General features: G+C 44.0%; 1 protein-coding gene and 1 non-coding gene across 2 annotated transcripts in view; one reads left to right on the plus strand and one right to left on the minus strand.

Moving 5' to 3' along the window:
* Positions 1-21,741, minus strand: part of TMEM50B (transmembrane protein 50B) — a 42,532-nt gene extending 20,791 nt beyond the window's left edge. Inside the window, exons 1-2 of the mRNA XM_020892615.2 lie at positions 21,583-21,741; positions 333-472 (exon numbers count right to left, since the gene is read on the minus strand). Coding sequence (XP_020748274.1) covers positions 333-431 — 99 coding nt within the window. The 5' untranslated portion in view covers positions 432-472; positions 21,583-21,741. The remainder of the gene's footprint in view (positions 1-332; positions 473-21,582) is intronic.
* On the plus strand, positions 9,969-10,042 carry TRNAE-CUC (transfer RNA glutamic acid (anticodon CUC)). Its single transcript has one exon. It is a non-coding gene; the product is annotated as a tRNA-Glu (tRNA).
* Positions 21,742-23,445: the final 1,704 nt, after the last annotated feature.

The following is a 23,445-nucleotide window of genomic DNA, read 5'->3' on the forward strand; positions in this document are numbered from 1 at the left end:
ATGCAGAGGAAGAACTAAGCCCACGCACCACAACTGCTGGCCGGAGCACTGCAGCCCTCGAGCAGCAGCTCCAGAGGCCCATGTGCCCCAGAGTCTGTGCTCCTCAAGGAGGGGCGTCATCGCAATGAGAAGCAGGGGCGCGGCAGCTAGAGAAGGCTTGCATGCAGCAACGAAAACCCAACGTGGCCAAAAAATAAATAAATATTTAAAACAAAAAACTACTGCCTACAAAAACTGTGTTATCTTGGTTATTCACAGTGCAAAGGAATTGAGATCAGTTTTCACGGGGAAAGGTGAGGCACAAGTGTCTCCAACCACGCCTTTCCACTTACCAATATGCCTGCGACCACAGAAGCCACTGCGTTTCTTCTCTCACTCCAGTCAATGCATTCACACTCCGGCCAACGGAAATTATCTAGGAAGCCCGCCATTTTCACCACTTAAGCATGGAGTTTTCATTAAATACTATATTCTACAAAAAAAAAAAAAAGACAAAAAACACCCATGTAAGGAAATATTTTTAAGAAGTGAAATATTTTACTCCTTTCTTACTTCAAGCTTTAAACACCAACTTACTTCGGATCTTTATCTTCTATAGGTAAGAAGAAAAATTCAGTACTACAATGAGTATTGAGATGTACCTAAGACTGCTAGGACACAAGAGGGTACTTACTAACAGTATCTGTTAAATGAGCAGGGTGTTTTTAAAACAAATCTGCAGTCTCTGACACTTCTCCCATTGAAAGGTGGATCTATGTACCTTCCTTTGAATTGAGGCCAACAATAAAGGTGGGTTGAGGGCTACCCTGGTAGCTCAACTGGTAAAGAATCCACCTGCAATGCAGGAGACCCCGGTTCAATTCCTGAGTCAGGAAGATCTCCTGGAGAAGGGATAGGCAATCCACTCCAGTATTCTTGGGCTTCCCCTGTAGCTCATATGGTAAAGAATCCACCTGCAATGCGGGAGACCTGGGTTCAATCCCTGGGTCATGAAGATCCCCTGGAGGAGGGCAACCCACTCCAGTGTTCTTGCCTGGAGAATCCCATGGACAGAGAAGCCTGGCGGGCTATAGTCCAGGGGGTCACAAAGAGTCAGACATGACTGAGCGACTAAGCACAGCACAGCAAAGGTGGAGAAAGTGATGCCATGTAACTTCTCAGACGAGATCATACAACATAAGGAACACTAAGACCAGAGTCCTGGTTCCTTCATGAAAAATCCAAGGCCACGGTACTGTGAGGAGACCACATATAGGTGTTCTGGCCCACATTTCCAGGTGGCGGCCCAGCCAACAGCTAGCCCCAAACACTGCAATATAAACACTTAAATACCTGACTAAACCCTCACTGCAATTACACAAAGTCCTCACGCGGCAACAATGACCCACTGCAGCCAAAATAAATTAATTAAATTAGACAATGAACAACAGAATCTTAAAAAGCATTCAATATCATTAGTCATCAGGGAAATGCAAATTAAAGAAATATCACATCCACGAGAAAAGCTAAGCTTTTTTTTTTAAAAGATTGACTGTTGGCGGTAGAACAATTAGAAATCTTACACATTCCCGGTTGCAATTTCTTACAAAGTTAAAAATAAACATTCCTATACCCTAGCAATACCATTTCTAAATATTTACCAAGGGAAGTAAAAACATATGTCCACATACACAAAAAGACTTTTACAAGGAAGTTTAGAGCAAGTTTATTCATATTAGTTCCAAACTGAAACAACCTAAATGCTTATCAGAAGAACAAACGGATACACAAATTATGATCAATCCATAGAACAGAATATTATTCAGTGACAAAAAAGGATGAATAATACATAAAACCACACAGAAAAAAACTCAGAAACCTGATTTATGTGAAAAAAGGCAGACATAAATGAGTATATACTGTATGATGCTATTTAAATGAAGCTTAAGAAGCGAAACTAACCAATGTTCCCAGAAATCAAAACAGTGATTGCCTATAGGGACTGAGAACTGACTACAAGGGAACTTTTGTTTGGGAGGGTGGGTGATAGAAATGGTCTATATCTTGGTTGAGATACTGATTATTCAGATACATGTATTTATCAAAAGTTACTGAAGTGTACACTTAAGATCTGTGTATTTTACAGTATGTAAATTTTACCCACAAAAGGTTTTTTTTTTTATCATTTAGATATGCTTTAGCTGCACTAAAGACTTACTCTGTATGCATTATGGGTATGTTTTATCAAGATAGTCTGCAAACATGGAGATGAACTGTTATCAAAGATTAAATATTACCTAGTTAAAAAGCAAGTTTAGGGGAAGGTCACCATGATTTAAGACAATGTCTGAAGGTTAAAACAAAAGTCATACTTCGTATTGTAAAACTCATTTCCCAGGACTTACCCGGTGGTCCAGGGGTTAAGAATTCACCTTTCAATGCAGAAGATGTGGGTTTGATCCCTGGTCCGGGAACTAAGATCCCACATGCCTCAGGGCAACTAAGCCTGCATGCTATAACTACTGAGCCCATTCGCCCCAAAGCCTGTGGAGCCACAGCCAGCGAAGGAGCACACCCCAGTGCAAGATCCTGAAAGGTCCTGCAACTAAGATCCGACACAGCCAAATTTAAATAGTTTTTTAAAAACTCATTCGGAAAACATACAGTCATCCCTCAGTATATACAGGGGGTTTGGTCCCAGGACTCCCCTCAGATACTAAAATCTGTGGACACTGAAGTCCCTTATAGAAAATGGCATACCATTTGCATTTAACCTCGTTGTATACTGGAACATCATCTCTAGATTACTTAAAATACCTAATACAATGTAAATACAAGGTAAACGGTTGTAAATACAATGTAAATGCCATGTAAGCAGCTGCCAGCCCTCAGTAAATTCAAGTTTTGCTTTTTTGGAACATTCTGAAACTTTTTTTTACTGAGTATTTTTGATCCGAAGTTGACTGAATCCACAGATGTGGAATCCAAGGATACAGAGGGTTATTTCCATACACTGATTTCTGAAATGTCATAGTCTTCTCCCTCCTGGGGCTTAAACTGGAGGGTCAGGGGATAGTGTGAGGCAGAGAAACATCAAAGTAATTGAAACAGTACTATGAAGAAAATGCACAGGATCCCAATTCAAAATAAAGGGGAGACCTATTCCGGAAGTGTCAGAGAAGGCCTCTAAAGAGCTAAGGTTTGCTACAATTTTAAAACACACTAAAATTTTTTTTTTCCATTTATTTTTATTAGTTGGAGCCTAATTACTTTACAATATTGTAGTGGCTTTTGTCATACACTGACATGAATTAGCCATGGATTTACATGTGTTCCCCATCCCGATCCCCCCTCCCACCTGCCTCTCCACCTGATCCCTCTGGGTCTTCCCAGTGCACCAGGCCCGAGCACTTGTCTCATGCATTCAGCCTGGGCTGGTGATCTGTTTCACCCTAGATAATATACATGTTTCGATGCTGTTCTCTCTAAACATCCCACCCTCGCCTTCTCCCACAGAGTCCAAAATTCTGTTCTGTACACCTGTGTCTCTTTTTCTGTTTTGCATATAGGGTTATCGTTACCATCTTTCTAAATTCCATATATATGTGTTAGTATACTGTAATGGTCTTTATCTTTCTGGCTTACTTTACTCTGTACAATGGGCTCCAGTTTCATCCATCTCATTAAAGCTGATTCAAATGAATTCTTTTTAATGGCTGAGTAATATTCCATGGTGTATATGTACCACAGCTTCCTCATCCATTTGTCTGCTGATGGGCATCTAGGTTGCTTCCATGTCCTGGCTATTATAAATAGTGCTGCAATAAACATTGGGGTGCACGTAAAACACACTAAAATTTTAAAACTGAGTAAAGTTACTTAGATTAAAGGGACGCAAAAGAGGTAGAAAAGAGAGGAGAAATTATATACAAAAGTCACTGAGTCTCTTTGAAACTAGCAAAGAATTAGCTGGTACCAAAGAGAATCGGGATATAGTAAGTTAGGGGAGAAAATGGCTTGGAAGAAATATAGAGGGAGACAGGTAGGTACCAGATCACCTTGCATATTAATGTGGACTTAATGATGGGTTTGGGATTTTAGCGAGTGCAACAGGAAACCAAGTGAAAAACGTGAGGATAAAAGGAGCAAAGACACCAAAAATAAACAGTCACTGTGGTAAACATTTAGGGCTTCCCTGATGGCTCAGAGGTAAAGCCTCTGTGTGCAATGCAGGAGACCCAGGTTTGATCCCTGAGTCAGGAAGATCCCCTGGAGAAGGACATGGCAACCCATTCCAGTCGTCTTGCCTGGAAAACTCCGTGGGATACAATCCATGGGGTCGCAAAGAGTCGGACACGACTGAGCGACTCCGCTTTCATGGTAAACATTTAGGAGAGGGAAAGTGAGGGCTGGTACATCAAGAGCTAACATTCTGGGGCTTTCCTGGTGATTCAGTGGTAAAGAATCTGTATGCCAATGCAGGAGACATGGGTTTGATCCCTGGTCTGGGAAGATCCCACTTGTCGCAGAGCAACTAATCCCGTATGCCACAATTACTGAGCCTGTGCTCTAGAGCTTGGGAACCGCAACTACTGAAGCCCTCACACCTTGAAGTTCGAGCTAAGCAAGAAGAGAAGCCACTGCAATAAGAAGTCCAAGCACCACGAGAGAGTAACCCCACATGCTGATACTGGAGGAAAGTCAGCACAGTGACAAAGACAGCACAGTTACAAAATAAGAAAGAGCTAACACTCTAAACTGAGAAGACTGACTTTCATATGGGCTTTATTATTACTAACGTTTACCAAAAAAAATAAGCATATTTTATTATGACTGTCTTGATTTAGTGGAAATTGACAACACTAACACAGATCCTCTGGCTTAGAGTGGAGATAAGTATACAATACTTAACAAAAGACGTAATATTTAGTATAAAATAACAGGCCTTTGGAGACTTAATGAAGGCAAAGACTAATTAGAAAAAATTTAAATGTTCAATAACAGAGTAAACGTTTAACCAAAATAGTTTACTTAATTCAGTTCAGTCGCTCAGTCGTGCCCGACTCTTTGCAACCCCAAGGACTGCAGCATGCCAGGCTTCCCTGTCCATCACCAACTCCCGGAGTTTACACAAACTCACACCCATTGCATTGGGGAGGCCATCCAATCACCTCACCCTCTGTTCTCCCCTTCACCTCCTGCCCTCAATCTTTCCCAGCATCAGGGTCTTTTCCACAGAGTCAGTTCTTCCCATCAGGTGGCCAAAGTACTGGAGTTTCAGCTTCAGCATCAGTCCTTCCAATGAATATTCAGGACTGATTTCCTTTAGGATGGACTGGTTGGATCTCCTTGCAGCCCAAGAGACTCTCAAGAGTCTTCTCCAACACCACAGTTCAAAAGCATCAAGTCTTCTGTGCTTAGCTTCCAACTCACATCCATACATGACTACTGGAAAAACCATAGCCTTGACTAGACGGACCTTTGTTGGCAAAGTAATGTCTCTGCTTTTTAATATGCTGTCTAGGTTGGCCAAGGCAGAGGAACCAGAGAAAAAATTGCCAACATTCGTTGGATCATTGAAAAAGCAAGAGAGTTCCAGAAAAACATATATTTCTGCTTTATTGACTATGCCAAAGACTTTTACTGTGTGGATCACAATAAACTGTGGAAAATTTCAAGAGATGGGAATACCAGACCACCTGACCTGCTTCTTGATAAATCTGTATGGAGGTCAGGAAGTAACAGTTAGAACTGGACAGGGTACAACAGACTGGTTCCCAACAGGAAAAGGAGTACGTCAAGGCTGTATATTGTCACCCTGCTTATTTAACTTATATTCAGAGTACATCATGCAAAATGCCAGGCTGGATGAAGCAGAAGCTGGAATCAAGATTGCCAAGAAAAATATCGATAACCTCAGATATGCAGATGACAGCACCCTTACGGCAGAAAGTGAAGAACTAAAGAGCCTCTTGATGAAAGTGAAAGAGGAGAGTGGAAAAGTTGGCTTAAAGCTCAACATTCAGAAAACTAAGATCATGGCATCTGGTCCCATCACTTCATGGCAAATAGATGGGAAAATAGTGGAAACAGTGGCTGATTTTTATTTTCTGGGCTCCAAAATCACTGCAGATGGTGGCTGCAGCCATGAAATTAAAAGATCTTACTCCTTGGAAGGAAAGTTATGACCAACCTAGATAGCATATTAAAAAGCAGAGACATTACTTTGCCAACAAAGGTCCGTCTGGTCAAGGCTATGGTTTTTCCAGTAGTCATATATGATGTGAGAGTTGGAAGCTAAGCACCGAAAATTGATGTTTTTGAACTGTGGTGTTGGAGAAGACTCTTGAGAGTCCCTTGGACTGCAAGGAGATCCAACCAGTCCATCCTAAAGGAAATCAGTCCTGAATGTTCATTGGAAGGACTGATGCTGAAGCTGAAACTCCAATACTTTGGCCACCTGATGCAAAGAATTGACTCATTGGAAAAGACCCTGATGCTGGGAAAGATTGAGGGCAGGAGGTGAAGGGGACAACAGAGGATGAGATGGTTGGATGGCATCACTGACTCAATGAACATCACCAACTCAATGGACATGAGTTTGGGTAAACTCCGAGAGTTGGTGATGGACAGGGAGGCCTGGCCTGCTGCGATCCATGGGGTTGCAAAGAGTCAGACACAACTGAGCGACTAAACTGAACTGAACCAGGGTGGTCATAGCTTTTCTTCCAAGGAACAAGTATCTTTTAATTTCATGGCTGCAGTCACCATCTGCAGTGATTTTGGAGTCCCCAAAAATAAAAGTCTGTCACTGTTTCCACTGTTTCTCCATCTATTCCCCATGAAGTGATGGGACCGGATGCCATGACCTTAGTTTTCTGAATGTTGAGCTTTAAGCCAACTTTTCCACTCTCCTCTTTCACTTTCATCAAGTGGCTCTTTAGTTCTTCTTAGGTTTCTGCCCTAACAGAGGTATCATCTGCATATCTGAGGTTATCGATATTTTTCTTGGCAATCTTGATTCCAGCTTCTGCTTCATCCAGCCTGGCATTTTGCATGATGTACTCTGAATATAAGTTAAATAAGCAGGGTGACAATATACACCCCTGATGTACTCCTTTCCCAATTTGGAACCAGTCTGTTGTTCCATGTCCAGTTCTAACCTGTTGCTTCCTGACCTGCATACATATTTCTCGGGAGGCAGGTCAGGTGGTCTGGCATTCCCATCTCTTTCAGAATTTCCCACAGTTTGTTGTGGTCCACACAGTCAAAGGCTTTGTCGTTAAGGCAGACATTTAAAAACCTATTTTTGAAGGACTTCCCTGGTGGTCCAGTGGTTAAGACCCCATGCTTCCAATGTAGGGGGTGCAGGTTTAATCTCTAGTTGGGGAACTAATATCCCACATGCCATAGGGAAAAAAGGTTTTTTTATATTTATTTCTAAAAATTGCATGAGTAAATGGTAATGACTAATACTAAGTGAAAAAAGCAGGTTATTAAAACTATCTATTGCATTATTTCCTTTTTAGAAAAAAGAATCAACAGTATATATAAACACACAGAAGGATAAAAATGCTAGAAGGACAAACACCAGTACTTCCATAATATCATTATACATATGGATGATAAGATGCTGTGTGTTTTTTAGTCTATTTTCAAAGTTTGCTGCACTGAGCATGAATTACATTTTCTTAATTCAAAGTGATTTTTTTTGATAGAATAATTTATTATTATTTTTTTAATGTATCCTTTTTTTTCCACTTATTTTTATTAGTTGGAGGCTAATTATTTTACAATATTGTAGTGGTTTTTGCCGAATCAGGCATGGATTTTGCAAAGTGATTTTTAACATTACTGTAATTTAAACCATGAATTGTTTCTTCTTGCCTGTTGAGAAAACTCTTATGTCTACAACTATGTTTAATAAACAAACTTTTTGAGGTCAACGAAATTACTGGTATGTTCTCCCATAAAACTGACTCTGGTAGCAAGTTTTAAAAAATAAGATTATTAAACTGAACTAATGGAAGTTTTCTAATACATTAGACAATCATTATTCCCACTCCTAAAAGAGATAACTCTTTATAAAAGGAAATGAGTCTTCTTTGTTTTTTTTGCCTGTGCCTTGTCGCATACTGGATCTTAGTTTTCCGACCAGGGATCAAACTCATGCCCCCGTAAGTGGAAGCTCGGAATCCTAACCACTGGACCACCAGGGAATTCCCAGAAATGAACCGTTTTTAGAGGGCATTTTAAATGATTCTATTGTGAAAATTTCATTTGCAAATAGTTCATTTAGGAAACCAAAGGAAAGCTGCAAAAAGCAAGAGGCGAAAACAACACACAATTTAATAATATATAAACATGATCTGAGCAATTTCCATATACACCCAAGTCCCAAAATTCAAAATTCTTTCCTTTGACCAAACTTTCATACTACCATCTGTTTCTTCATCCATCTTTTCACTAGTAGCCAAATGCTACTGATGTTAGGTGCTGTGTAAACAAAAATGATTACCACAATCAATGTAAAGAATAGTCTAGTTAGGGGACACTGTCAGAAGAATATATGTGCTATAATATACATAAACTATGGGCTATAACATAAAAGCGGTACAACAGAAACATAAAAAGAGTGTTACCGAAGAGTTGCCAAGAAGAGTTGAGGGAAGTTTGATAAAGGAAAAATAAACTTGGCTGAGTTTTGAAGCAACAATAGGAGTATGATAGATGAAAAAGAAGGAATAAAAGATGTGAAATCATGTAGGCACACAAGAAAACAGGGTAGAGTTTATGGTATTTCAAAGAGTTGTGGTGATTAACCTGTTTGGAACAAGATCATGAAGAATTTTTCAAACTATGCAAATCTGACCTCTACCCTCTAAGCCAGGGATTAGCCAACTTCTGTAAAGAACCAGACAGTGTACATTTTTGGCTTTGCAGACCAAACGGTCTGCGTCAGGACTACTCATCTCTGCTGTTATACCAGCACAGACACTATGTGGACAAAAGAGCATGCCTGTATTCCAATAATACTTAATTTACAAAGCAGGCAGCAGACCAGACTCGGCCCACAGCTCAGAGTCTGCAGGCCCCTGCTTTGAGAACTAGGGAACTGCCAGAGGCTTGTAAGCAGGGAAGTGACAAGATCAGTGCTGTGATTTAGAAAGATAATTCTGGGGGTAGCAGTATGGAGAAGGGACTGAAGGAAAATGTTAAAGACACCTAGACAGAGAGAGGATAAGGATATGAGCTGAGGCCAGACTGGTACAGGCTAAAGAAAACGGTTTTGTTTGAGAAATATTAGCATGGTATTATCCACAAGCAAGGAAGAGCTAAGAATGACTACGTTTGGATGCCCAATGCCTGGCAAGACACCACTAACCAAAACAGGGAAGGGAGAATGGGAGAGTTTGAGCATAATGGGCTTGAAATGTTGAAGGACATTCAGGTGGAGAGGTACCAAAGACAGATACACAGATGAAACAGGGTTCATGACAGAAAAAGAGGTTGGAGGTTCATAGTGACTAAGTGGTAGCTAAAGTAATGGGCGCAGCTAGGGTATCTCAAAGAGAAAATACGGAAGAAGGCTGAGGACTGACTCAGTGCTCATCTCCAGCTCACTTCCTTTCTTCCTTGCATTACTGTGTGCCAGGCTTCACAGCTGACTCACACACACAGTGGAACTTGACCAGCACAAAACTCCTCTAGAACATGTATGGAACACTTACAGAATATGTCCTACAAGCGAAGTACTGTGGGAAAAATAAAGATGAATAAAACTTGGTACCCATCATCAGGAGATGTACAAACTGGCAGAGGAATCAATTGAGATGTTTTTTAAATCAAGCTACAATTTGCAAAAAAAAAAAAAACTGTACCCACCCCCCAAATCAGGAAATTAACACAATTTAAATATTGTTCAAGATAGCAGGTCTACATAATCAGACAGCTGACTCAAATGAAACAAAAATAAAATCTATGGGAATTCCCTGGTGGTCCAGTGGTTAGGACTTTGTGCTCTCATATGCTAAGGGCCCAGGTTCAACCCCTGGTTAGGGAACTAAAGTCCCACAAGCTTCATGAGGCAGTCAAAATAAACATATAAGACTCATCTAAGATAAAATATACATCTTCCCTACCTCTACTACTACTGCTGGCTATAGTTACAAGCTGCTTATAGGTTACAAACAACTCCACTCCATCCTCAGAGCAACTCTTTGCACAGACTATTCCACTGACTCCTCACTAATACTCTAAGGCAATTACTAAGATTCTCTGGTATTACTAAAAAAAGATCGAGAGAAGAACTGGCCCAAAGTCACACAGCTAGCAAGAAGGAAAGTCAGGATTCTGCTGAAGCTCACATCTGATTCCAAAACCTGTTTCGTGACCATTACACTACCTATGCCAGAGAGATTCACAGCATTTCTCTCATTTCTGGTTTCTTGGGGAGAAAGTGACTATCCTACTGCCTATGGTGAAGAGAGCAAGAAAAACAAGATGGAAGAGAAAGGGCCCCAATTTACAGGAACCCTGTGACCACCCAGAAATAGAAGAAAGTCGTCTGATGAGATCCACAATGACAGTGGTGATTACTGTTGATGCAAATCTTGCCAAGCAAGTCTGCAGAATACAAGTTCTCTTCTTGGGTTGCTATATACCTGGTTTCTGGGCATTCACAGTGTGAATATTTTATAGGCCTTAAGATCCAACAGTATGAATTATTCAGAGAGCTAAAGCACTTTTGGAAAAGACATTTTACATACTTAATCTCAGGATGCTTCTTTGCCTTCTCACCTATAAATCATCTATTAACAAGAATAAAATTTAGGAAGTAGCACCAATTTTGGTAAAAGATTTAAAACTAAAAGCCAAAGCAAAGGACAGGGACCTTAGGTTTTTAAAGAGACTCTAATCCTGTAGCCATACAATTTGCCCCAGTAATATCCTTAACAACTTTTAATTATTCAAAACATGATTTATTCAAAATGGTGAACCCTTCTCTATACTGCTTCCCTATGCAGTTGATTCACAGATTTAAGTTTCCATACATTCAACGACTTGCCTGACACCCTCTGGCTGTCTCAAAGTCACTTCAAAATCAGCATGCCCAAACACAAATTCAAATGCACGGTCCCCTCCTCCGAATCTGATCCTATTCCAGGATTCTCTACAACTAATGAATCACCAGTCATTCGATTACGTAAGCCAGAAATGCAGGTGTCTTCCTCATTACTTCTTTCTTACCTGTCACATCCCTCACCTGATTGTGCCTCCTTTAACTCTCTCAGGGCTTCCCTGGTGTCTCAGTTGGCAAAGAATCCACTTGCAATGCGGAAGACCTGGGTTCGATCCCTGGGTTGGGAAGATCCCCTGGAGAAGGGAAAGGATACCCACTCCAGTATTCCGGCCTGGAGAATTCCATAAACTGTATAGTCCATGGCGTCGCAATGTGTTGGACATGACTGAGCAGCTGTCACTTAACTCTCTCAAGCCTAACCTCCACCTCTCCCTTCCAGCACCGTCACCTGAGTGATGGAGAGAGGTCCCTCTGTCTCCTGTCCCATGACAACAGGTTCCCAACTGATCCAGCCTCATCCACTCCTGCCCTCATCAGTATGTTCCCCACACCACGGCTACAACGTTGTTGTTTTTAAAAGGCACAAAGCTGGCATCTCCTTCCTGCTTAAAACCTTTCACCGTCTTTCCATTTCTAAAGACAGAGACGCTATAGAATGGCCCAGCACTTATTTTCCTCAAGCTGCTCTTGAAATACTTTCTCCTCTCTCCTCCCGTGATCCTCCTTTCTTTTAGTGCCTTATGCTCGCTGAATCACCCCATACAAACCACACCCCCTCTGCGTGATGCCTACCTTTCCATCCCCAGCTCACCTGGTTAAACGCCTACTCACAATGCCAGATGTCCCCTTAGTTGTGACTTCTTCACTCAAACATCAGCTTTCCTTTCATTCATTCAAGCTTTTACAGAGTGCCGGCTACATGCCAGGCCCTGCTGTGAACACTTAAGATACAACAATGAGCAGATAAAAAGCACTGGCCATGTGGAGCTTTGGCAGTGGGAAAGAAGGGAGATGGGAGCAACACAATAAACGTAATTTAAATAGTAAATTACAGACCATGTTAGAAAATGCTAAGTGTCACGAGGGAGACAACAAAGCAGACTGGGGCACTGGGAGTGTGGATGAGGTGGGGCCAGCGGAAAGGTCAAACTGGGGTCAAGGCAGGCCCCCTGGAGAAGATGACACCTGAGGGCATGAGTCAGCCGTGGACAGGGAGAACAGAGAGGCAGAGGCCCCAGGGCAGGACTGGTTATTCAAGGAGCAACGTGGAGGCAGGAGAGGCTGCGGTGGAGTGAGCTGGGAAAATAGACCAGAGACGTAACAGGGTAGCCTCAGAGGCTACTGTGAGAACTTTAGTCTTTACTGATCAAAACTGGGAGCCCTAAGGGAGTCCGAGAAGTCTGACTCACATTTAAAAGGATCCCTTAGGCAGCTGTGCAGAGAACAGACTGCCAGGGGAAGAGTGGAAGGAGCGAAACCAGTTACAAGTTTGTTGAAATAAACCAAGTGGACAATGGTAACGGATTCCATGATCTCCTGACTCCATGGCGAGATCTAATTCCCCTTGTATTTCAGTATTAATCTTCTATGTGATCAATATCTACCTCCCTCTGAAGAAAGTAAGCTCCACAAAGGACACCCACGTCCGTTTTAGCTCACTGTGGTTCTCCCAGAGCTTAGCACAGTACATGGCATAAAGGCACTCCAATACTTGCTAAATGACTGAATCTAACTATTCTGTCTTTCAAACTTGGAAATGCAATATATGTCTCATTATCCTGTCACCAAAAAAAGAAGAGTCTACTTCATGCTGCTGCTGCTAAGTCGCTTCAGTCGTGTCGGATTCTGTGAGACCCCATAGACCGCAGCCCACCAGGCTCCCCTGTACCTGGGATTCTCCAGGCAAGAACACTGGGGTGGGTTGCCATTTCCTTCTCCAATGCATGAAAGTGAAAAGTGAAAGTGAAGTTGCTCAGACTTCAAAGTCTGAGCAAAGTCACCAAGACTCTTTGCGGCTCCATATTCCGCAGCCCACCAGGTTCCTCCATCCATGGGATTTTCCAGGCAAGAGTACTGGAGTGGGTTGCCATTGCCTTCTCCAGTCTACTTTATACCTAGGTTTATTTAAATTGATACTTTGTAAACACTGGTAATAAAAAGCATTATTTCAGTGAAGGAAATAAAATCTTGCCATGACAATATATTTAAGCATATTATTCTTAAAACCATCCTCCGTGCTTTCTCAAGTCCATATTTTGCCAGAACTTTCTAAAACTCAGATTGGGGGACTTCCCCTGGAGGCCTAGTGGTTAAGACTAACTCCTTCCACTTGGGCATGGGTTTGCTCCCTTGCTGGGGAATTAAGATCCAATAAGCACAGTCAAGAAAAAAAAAGTAGTTTAAAAACAAACTCAGGTGGGATCATGCCTTTTATTCTAAAACTTTCAATGGCCCGAGATAAAGTCAAATGACACAGGATACTTACAGTCTCTCCCTAATATAGCTTCCTTATCTCCTACTATCCTGAGGTACTCTTCACTCCAGTCACAAAGAAATAAAAGGGAGAAGACAGCCAATACTTACCAAACACCTACTGTTAGGCAAACTGTTATATATTTTCAATATATTCACTTATATATTTCTGTATCTATTCCTATATGTCTATGTCCTCAGAATGGCTCTTCATTTCTTTGTCTACAGACAAACTCCCAATTCAACCTTCAGGACACACATCAGCCAAGTTTGGAAATAACTGAATCAGATGACATCAAGGGTCCCTTCCATTGCAAAGATCCAGTCCTGAAGTAAAAGCAATATGAGGTAGAAGGTTCAAAAGATTTCACCATTAAACTTATCTATGACAAAAAATACAATTAACCAACCAAGTGAAATGTGTAAGCCATTACTGGTCCTCATTTAAAAAAAAAGAAAAACAACTCTTAAGGCAGTCTGGGCCAACTGGGGAAATCAGAATACAGGTCAGAGAACATTACAGAATTGTGGTTATGTAAAGAGAATGACCTTGTTAGGAGATGCTTGCTTACTATTTGGGGGTGAGGTGTCAGTGTCAGCAACATATGAGCAAATGGTTCAGCAAAGAAAAAGAAAAAAGTAAGGCAAATTTGGCAAAATGTTAAATCTACTGTTCAATTTTTCTGTATGTTTAAAAATTTTTTATAATAAAAAGCTGGAAAAAATAGAGCGGCAGACTGTCGTGAGTTGCCACCTAAATGAGATGACTGCTACACACCCCAGAGCTGATCTAGTCACAGGAAAACATCACTCACTCTTGGAGGCCACCTTTACCCAGGTTTGCCCACAGAAGCCCTGCCTGGGAATCTTTGCGTCCTCTGAGATTGTTCAGAAAACGCTCAGATTGCTCAGGGAAACTGGCCCCGCGTCACAGCTCTGAACCCAAGTAGGTGAAAGGGAACCCACCACCTGCCAAACAGTAATGGGCAGGTAAAGACCTGAGTAAGAACGTTTCCGAAGGGCACAAAGGAAGTAGACGCCTAGATGCCAATTACCCTCCTTCAGCGTCAGCCACCACCCAGGCAGCTTAAAGTGGAGTTAGCACCGGCCTGGGCCCTCGCCTGCATCAGCCTCTTCCCAGCTGTGCCTTCCTGGCCGGGCTCATTTAATTCCATTTTTAATGGAATAGTTGCTATGTGACTGGCACTGATCAGGCTTTTTTTTTTTTAATTGGAGGATAATCGTTCTACAATGTTGTGCTGATTTCCGCTGTACAGCAATGGCAATCGGCTATAAGCATACATATACCCCTCCCTCTTGAGCCTCCCCCTCCTCAGCCCACCCTCTCGGTCATCACAGCACCGAGCTGAGCTCCCTGCGCTAACAGCGGATCCCTGCTGGCTGTCTCTTTTAAACATGGTGGTGTATATACATCAATGCTACTCTCCATTCGTCTCACCCTCTCCTTCCCCTGCGGAGTCCACAACTGTTCAAGCTTTAAATATCCCTAGGCTGTGGTCTTCTGATGTGTAAACACATCCTTCGATAAGTGAGAATTAAGACAGGCAGTGTTCAGCACATGGGCTCACTTGACGCTATCAACCACTACCCACCAAGAAGAGGGTTCGCAAACATCACAAACATAGGACCGCTTTGAAGACAGCCTTCTGTTTATGGCAGTATTGCCATTCAGTTCAGTCGCTCAGCTGTGTCCGACTTTTTGTGACCCCATGGACTGCAGCACGCCAGGCCTCCCTGTCCATCACCAACTCCCGGAGCCTATCCAAACTCATGTCCATCGAGTTGGTGATGCCATCCAACCATCTCACCCTCTGTCGTCCCCTTCTCCTCCTGCCTTCAATCTTTCCCAGCATCAGGGTCTTTTTCAACGAGTCAGCTCTTCGCATCAGGTGGCCAAAGTATTGGAGTTTCAGCTATCACTTAGTCAAAAACAACTATTACTATCTTTGGGTGAAGATGTATCTAAGCATCTCATTTTGCTCCCTCCTGAAATGTCACTAAAAACTGCAATCAGTAAAAGGAGTCATGAATACAATGATGAGGAGAACAGAAGAGGAGACGAGAGCAGTAAAATTTTGAAAGTTGCAAAGCAGATGGACCATGGTCACTGACTGGGCATGCCCAAGAAAGCTGGACGTCCAAGCCAGCAGCAGCAGCAGGGAACGCTGAAAGCCAGCACAGTAAAGGCTTGAGGGAGGCAGGAAAACAAGTTACTGACCAGAACCTGTCCCCTTTCTCTTCGCTCAGTCTTTCAGTCATGTCCAGCTCCTTGCGATCCCATGGATTGTAGCCCACCAGGCTCCTCTGTCCGTGGGGATTCTCCAGGCAAGAGTGCTGGAGTGGGTTTCCAGGCCCTCCATGGACTGGCAACTGCCTCACCCATATCCAGACAGAAGTCTGAAGTTTTCCCCTACGTCTGGCCTTCTGGACTGAGGGATACCAGGTACAATGGCAGACTCAGGCATCAGACTGAAAACTGGACAAAAGCGACTGCCATTCCTCTGTTCTGGTGCAGGAGACTGAAGGCAGATCCCTTCCAGACAGGAGTCTGGAAAGCTACGCAAGAGAAGGGAAACTTAAAATCACTACAACCTCAGAAACAAGAGAACATACTGCATCTTAAAGCAAGAACAGCATGTTATCATAAGAAACATTCAGAGACTAAAAAATAGCCTTTGAATATTGAAAGTATAACCGTGGGGTTTTCTTAAACCCAAATATAAAGTCTGGGAAGTAAAAGTTAAGATAATCTAGCAGTAAGTAGAGGGAAAACAGAAGAAAATAGATAAGAAAATGAGAAAACCTTTACAAGGCTCCCATCCAAGTAACAGGTGTTTCAGGAGGAACTACAGAGAAAATATGAGGGAGAAAAATAACAAAATATTCAGGAAAATTTTTACAGAATAGGAAGAACTGTATTTTCAGATTTAAAGGGCTCATCAAATACTCAAAATAATGGATGAAAACAGACCCACACTAAGACAGACCATTTTAAATTTCAAATCACTGAGGTCAAAGCAGAAAATATGTGTGGGTGTGTGTGTGTGTGTGCATGCACGCTCAGTTGTTTTTGATTTTTTGCAACTTCATGGACTGTAGCCCACCAAGCTCCTCTGTCCATGGAATTTTCCAAGCAAGAACACCAGAGGGGGTTGCCACTTCCTTCTCCAGGGGGTCTTCCTGACACAGGGATCGAACCTGCATTTCCTGCATCGCAGGCAGATTTTTTACCCATTGAGCCATTGGGGAAGCCCCCAAATCACTGAAGTCAAAGCAGAAAACAGTCTGCGGAAATCAAAAAACAAACAAATGGTTCACACACAAAGGATCAAGAATCATAATCAAAACTCCCCTTGTCAGGAAACTACTGGTGTTTGAGTGCCGTCAGAGCGAGTAAAAAGCAACAAAAGATCCCCACATGGGAGAGCGGATGGGAGCCCCGCTGGGCCCCCAGACTGGGAAACCCGGCCGGGATGGAGCAGGGTCCCGCTGCTCCGCCAGCTTTTTCACGTGAGGACTGAAGGCCCCATGAACCTGGCCCAGACTCCCACTAATCCGTCCTCAGCTGGGCTCCGGCTGGATCCTGATCATACACCGAGTCCTGCAGCCAGCATCAGCAAAGGACACTCGCTTCTCTTACAGAAGGTTCTGCTTTGACCTACCCTGGCAACTGCAGGGAGGCCACGGAGAGCAGGCCACTCCCTCTGACCGTATTTCTGCTGTCCTTCCAGTGTTTGCTTCACACTAGAGCCTCCCAGATCCCCTGAGACACTAGTAAACGTCTCCCAAGACTCACCCAGAGCACTGCCCACTGACCTCTTCAGAAAGGGCCCCTGTCGGGAAAAGTCAAAGAAGCTGAAGCCATTCTGTCTCCCTCCTCTTTCCTGGAAGCTTTCATCTTGAAGTGACAATAAATACTGTCCTTTCCTCACATGGTCAGGATTGTGCTCGCAATTACGAAACAAAATTTTAGTCTCAAAGGCAGAAAGCACTAGCAGTTTTTTAAATAAGCCTGTTTGGACCTCATCTGTGCTCTGGGGGAAATAATTTCCTTATCTCAGTTTACTTAATGAACAATCCACTGTTAATAAAGGCACAGTTTATCATCCTATAAGGTTTGTGCTTAACTGCAGAAATTAATAAGGTGTGATCATTATAGCCTTGTAGAAATGATTCATCACAAAGGTATTATGATTCTGCTGCCCTCTGGAACATTAACCAATTATATCTAACTCAGCACTTTTATTGAGACAGTTCTTTCTCTAGGGACTGCATACATATCTGTTTCTTAAGTGCTCTTAAATAAACCTATTCTTGGCAGCACTTTCAGTAACAGTAAAATAAAACTTTGAAACATGCTGTTTGTATGTAATATGTTTTTAACACTATTCACTCAAAACTAAATATACTGTTTAAGACGTGTAAATATTTACATGTGTGTACATATATGTATATGTGTATATTTATGCATTCATGTGTAACGCTTATTTGATAAAGCAAGAGAAAGATTAACTTCTATCAGGATAGAGGCTCTCTCTGGAAGAAAGATGTAAATGTTTCCTTTCTTAATGTGGTTGTAGATACAGTGCTGATCACTGCAACAGTATTTATTCCCCACAATCTTCTCCATACCTGAGACACCTTCCACAACAAAAGGAAGTTATTTCAAAAGAGAACAAGAATTCCAGTTACTGTTGTATATTCCGGGGGGATTACCACAGGAGGGTGTTACATAACATGTCTGTTCACATTTTCTCTTCCTGAGGGCCCTCTATTCATTCCTGCTAAGCCAATCAAGTGAGTCAATATAACCTTAAAGTCAACACCACTAAGTGGCAACAAGGTTAAAAAATTCACCATAATTTAACCTGGTACTCAAAAATGTCTTTGATCCAGCCTCTAAAGACACATAGATACTAAGAAATGAATTTAAATCAAACAAATTAGCTATTGTCTTTAAATTGTAAAGTCCTTCAAGTTACAGAAAGATTCCACGTGAAAAGAGCAGGAAAATTATACTCTAAAATACAATAATCTGCTTAAACTATCTACCTAAGACTTATCCTACAATTTCCAAAGATATTCACATAGTAAATCTTTTAATGGCTAAAACTCAGAAACAACCAAAACATCCACCAATGAGGGTCCAATAAAATACATTAAAGTACTTCTAAACAGTGGCATGCTTGACAGCATTTTAAAAATGAGGTAGGTCCACACTGATATGATTCTGTCCTTATATTAGGTAGGTTGCCCAACAGTATCATGGTACTATCCCCCTCCCGGGGTTTCCCAGGTGGCACCACTGTCATAGAACTTGCCTGCCAATGCATGAGATGTAAGAGTTGCAGGTTTGACCCCTGGGTCGGGAAGATCCCCTGGAGGAGGGCACAGCAACCCACTCCAGTATTCCTGCCTGGAGAATCCCACGGACAGAGGAGCCTGGTGGGCTAGGGTCCTTTGGCTCACAGAGCTGAACAAGACTGAGGTGATTTAACACAGCACATCCCCTCCTCGGTTCAGTTCAGTTTTTCGCTCAGTTGTGTCCGACTCTTTGCGACCCCATGAATAGCAGCTCGCCAGGCCTCCCTGTCCATCACCAACTCCAGGAGTTTACTCAAACTCATGCCCATCGAGTCAGTGATGCCATCCAGCCATCTCATCCTCTGTCATCCCCTTCTCCTCCTGCCCCCAATCCCTCCCAGCATCAGGGTCTTTTCCAATGAGCCAACTCTTCGCATGAGGTGGCCAAAGTACTGGAGTTTCACCTTCAACATCAGTCCTTCCAATGAACACCCAGGACTGATCTTCTTTAGGATGAACTGGTTGGATCTCCTTGCAGCCCAAGGGACTCTCAAGAGTCTTCTCCAACACCACAGTTCAAAAGCATCAATTCTTCAGCACTCAGCTTTCTTCACAGTCCAACTCTCACATCCATAACATGACCACTGGAAAAACCATAGCCTTGACTAGATGGACCTTTGTTGGCAAAGTAATGTCTCTGCTTTCTAATATGCTATCTAGGTTGGCCATAACTTTCCTTCCAAGGAGTAAGTGTCTTTTAATTTCATGGCTGCAATCACCATCTGCAGTGATTTTGGAGCTCAAAAAAATAAAGTTAGCCACTGTTGCCACTGCTTCCCCAACTATTTCCCATGAAGTGATGGGACCAGATGCTATGATCTTAGTTTTCTGAATGTTGAGCTTTAAGCCAACTTTTTCACTCTCCTCTTTCACTTTCATCAAGAGGCCCTTTAGTTCCTCTTCACTTTCTGCCATAAAGGTAGTGTCATCTGCATATCTGAGGTTATCTATATTTCTCCCAGCAATCTTGATTCCAGCTTGTGCTTCTTCCAACCCAGCATTTCTCATGATCCCCTCCTAGGGACTGGAATTGAGGGTGCAAAGTAAAGAAACAAGGAGTTCTAACTTATTCTAATCTTTTACTTGATACACTTCTGTGCTGTTTCTTTCTTTTTTTTTTTTTTGGCACTTGGGATCTTAGCTCTTAGACCAGGAAGAGAATCCCTTCTCCCTGCAGGAGAAGCGCACAGCTCTAACCACTGGACGGACAGGGAATTCCTGGTTTCAATTTTTCACTTGATATTCCTCTGTAACAATAAAAAAAAAAAAATTCACAACCAGAATGCCTTACAGTAATCATTTAAAGGAGTCGATAAGGATAAAATAAGATAAATTCTTTACCCTGGAGTTCAGAAGTGAATTCAGAAATGACCAGCCAGTTAAGGCTGCCCTAATCCTAGTGGGCGGAGGAGGATGGAGGTGGGGAAGGCGTGTCTCCGGAAGAGGAACACTGAGCCCTCCCCTGCTCTCATTAAACCAGCCTTTCCTGCCGCATCGATACTCAAGATAACTTCGGGTTTTCTTCTGAAGGACAAAGAGGCTTGCAACAGTATTATCGGCTTAAAACTAAAAAAAAAAAAAAAAAGTCTAATGTTTGTTCTACGTCTGAAAACTGTTTGCAAAAAGAGACGACAAGTGTCTGAAGATGATGGAAAAGAAGTGTGACAAGCCTGAGAGTCAGAGGCTTGTGAACTGTGAAGCTAAGGGGTGTTAGAGTGCGGGTAGGTGAGGAGTTTGAGAGAAGAGGTGGCACACCGCGAAGAGAAATCAAGGTCTTTGAGAGGCACAAGGCTGACGACGCGTTCACGCCAATCGGAGGCTTGCATCCTTGCCCAGTACACACACACACACACACACACACACACACACACACACGAGGCTCCAATCCTTCCCCAACACACACACACACGAGGCCTGAATCATTCCCCAACACACATCCAAGGCTTGAATCCTTCCCCAACACACACACACACACAGTCAGCAGAGCGAGCGCAGTGGCTCTCATCATCACCGCTTTGGCTTTAGAAGGTCACGTACTTACCTTTACAAGTTAAGCACCTTCCCGTGATTAACTCGAGAGTCAATTTATTGCTTAAAAACGAGAACAGCCGTCCCCAGTGCAACTACACGGCTTGCGACACGGGCTGCTCTGTATCTCAAAGGACACCCACCCTGTACGATCAATCCTCCAAAGAATGTCCATCCTCCTCCATCTCCACGCCACACCTCTGTACAGAGAGCCGGAAAAGTCCACCCAACACGGACCACGCTCCCAGCAAGGAAGGGTTCAGAGGCAACGCGAAGTGGGACGACGAAGCCCCTGAGGGCCCCGGGGCCCCGCGCCGGCGCACCTCTCCCTCCCCTTCCCCGCCCGCAGCGCCGGGAAGCCTACGGCTCCGAGATGGAAACCTTTCCGAGAAAGCAACCAGACGGCGAGAGGCCGCGGCGCTCCCCCACCCCGACCCCCGAGCGCCGGCCCCGGTCGCCGGAGCGGGCTGTTGAGGAAGGAGGGCGGCACCGCCCTGACGCCCCGTGGACCCCGCTTCGCCCGGCGGCGGCGCAGCGCACCGGGGAGGCCCCGGGCAGGCCAAGGGTGCCTCCCCTCGCTTCGGCGGCGGGCGCTGGTCCCACCGCGCGCCCCGAAACGGGCCGCCGGCACTCACCCGGCTTCCCCGACGCCCACGCTGACCCCCCGGGCGCACACGCAGAGGCGGAGGCGACCAAGCCGCGGCCGAGCCGGCGTCCTCCGCGCCACTTCAGCCCCGGGAGGGGAGCGCTCGAGAGCGGGAGACCGGCGCTAGGCTGAGGGCGCCGGCGGGGCGGGGCGCGGCGCCGTGCGCACCGCGACAGCCAATCCATGAGCAGCAAGTGGCCGGCTGGGGCGGGGCGCGGCTCGGGGGCGGGGCTCAGGGGCGGGTCCGAACGCCAAGGGGCGGGGTTAGGGCGCCGTCCGCCGGGCTCCGCGTCCTCTGATTCGCGGATGCGTAGACCTGGCCGGTCCTGCGGTCTGCTTCTGGGTAGCAGCCCCGCGGCGTCTCTGCTCAGGAACTTCAAAGTGTAGCTAGCATCCGTGAGGTCGCGTGCAGAAGGGATCCTGGGACCCGGGGGCAGGGGCTCTCTTTGCCTATAGGCCCTTCGCCGTTGGCCACAGGTGTCCAGTGTAGGGCACGTGGTCCCGAAGGATTCTCTGGAAACTGAGGGCCTGTAGAGATGTCCTCTTCTAATCCCCATCACTCAGAAATGATGCTTTTGAACCATGGTGTTGGAGAAGACTCTTGAGAGTCCCTTGAACTGCAAGGAGATCCAACCAGTCCATCCTAAAGGAAATCAACCCTGAATTTTCTTTGGAAGGATTGATGCTGAAGCTGAAGTTCCAATACTTTGGCCGCCTGATGCGAAGAGCCGACTCATTGGAAAAGACCCTGATGCTGGGAAAGAATGAAGGCAAGAGGAGAAGGGGACGACAGAGGATGAGATGGTTGGATGGCATCACCAACTCAATGGACATGAGTTTGAGCAAACTCCGGGAGATAGTGAAGGACAGGGGACATGTGCTGCAGTCCATGGGGTCGCAAAGAGTCGGACATACCTAGCCACTGAACAACAACAACCACTCAGAAATAGAAGCCTAGAAAGATTAAATTATTTGTCTGAGGCTACCAAGCTACCAACTAGTACCATGGTTACCAAATGGTTACCCATGGTTACCAAAACGACTAGTCTTCTGATTCTATCCTGATGCTTTAACCAGCCATCCAGATTTTTCTTTTTCTTACAGTCAGGTCTCTTCCTACTGTCTCCTTTAAGGAGTATACACCAAAGAGTACTGCAGGAGCTAGGTTGTGTAAAACACAGTGAACTTCTAAAACTATTGTCTTTCTGGGACTTCCCTGGTGGTCCCATGTCTAAGACTCCAAGCTCCCAATGCAGGGGGCCCAGGTTTGATCCCTGGTTGGGAAACTAGACTCTCATATGCCTCAGAGCAACTAAGCCTGCATGCTGCAATTAGAATCTGTGTGCCATAACAGAACATACCACGTGCCATAACTAAGACTTGATGCAGGCAAATCAGTAAATATTTTCTAAACACACACACACACACACACACACACACACACACACACACACACTGGGGCTTACCAAGTGGCTCAGAGGTAAAGAATCCACTTGCAATGCAAGAGACTTACAGGAGACATGGGTTCGATCCCTGGGTTAGGAAGATCCCCTGGAGAAGGAAATGGCAACCCACTCCAGTATTCTTGCCTGGCAATCCCCATGGACAGAGGAGCCTGGCAGGTTACAGCCCATAGGCTCACAGTCAGACATGACTGAGCAACTCAACAACAAGAACTCCATATATATATATAGTCTTTCACCATAAGCTTATTGGGTTGTGAAACAGAAAGACTTCATGTTAGTAAGTCCATTAGAACGGTTGTATTTGGACTTAGAATTCGGATCAAATTCCTATGGACCTTTTGAAAGGATGGATATGCAGTGTCAGTCATCTGAGTAAAAGACAGCCT

The sequence above is a fragment of the Odocoileus virginianus genome, chromosome 25 (genome assembly GCF_023699985.2).
Source record: "Odocoileus virginianus isolate 20LAN1187 ecotype Illinois chromosome 25, Ovbor_1.2, whole genome shotgun sequence".
NCBI lineage: Eukaryota > Metazoa > Chordata > Mammalia > Artiodactyla > Cervidae > Odocoileus > Odocoileus virginianus.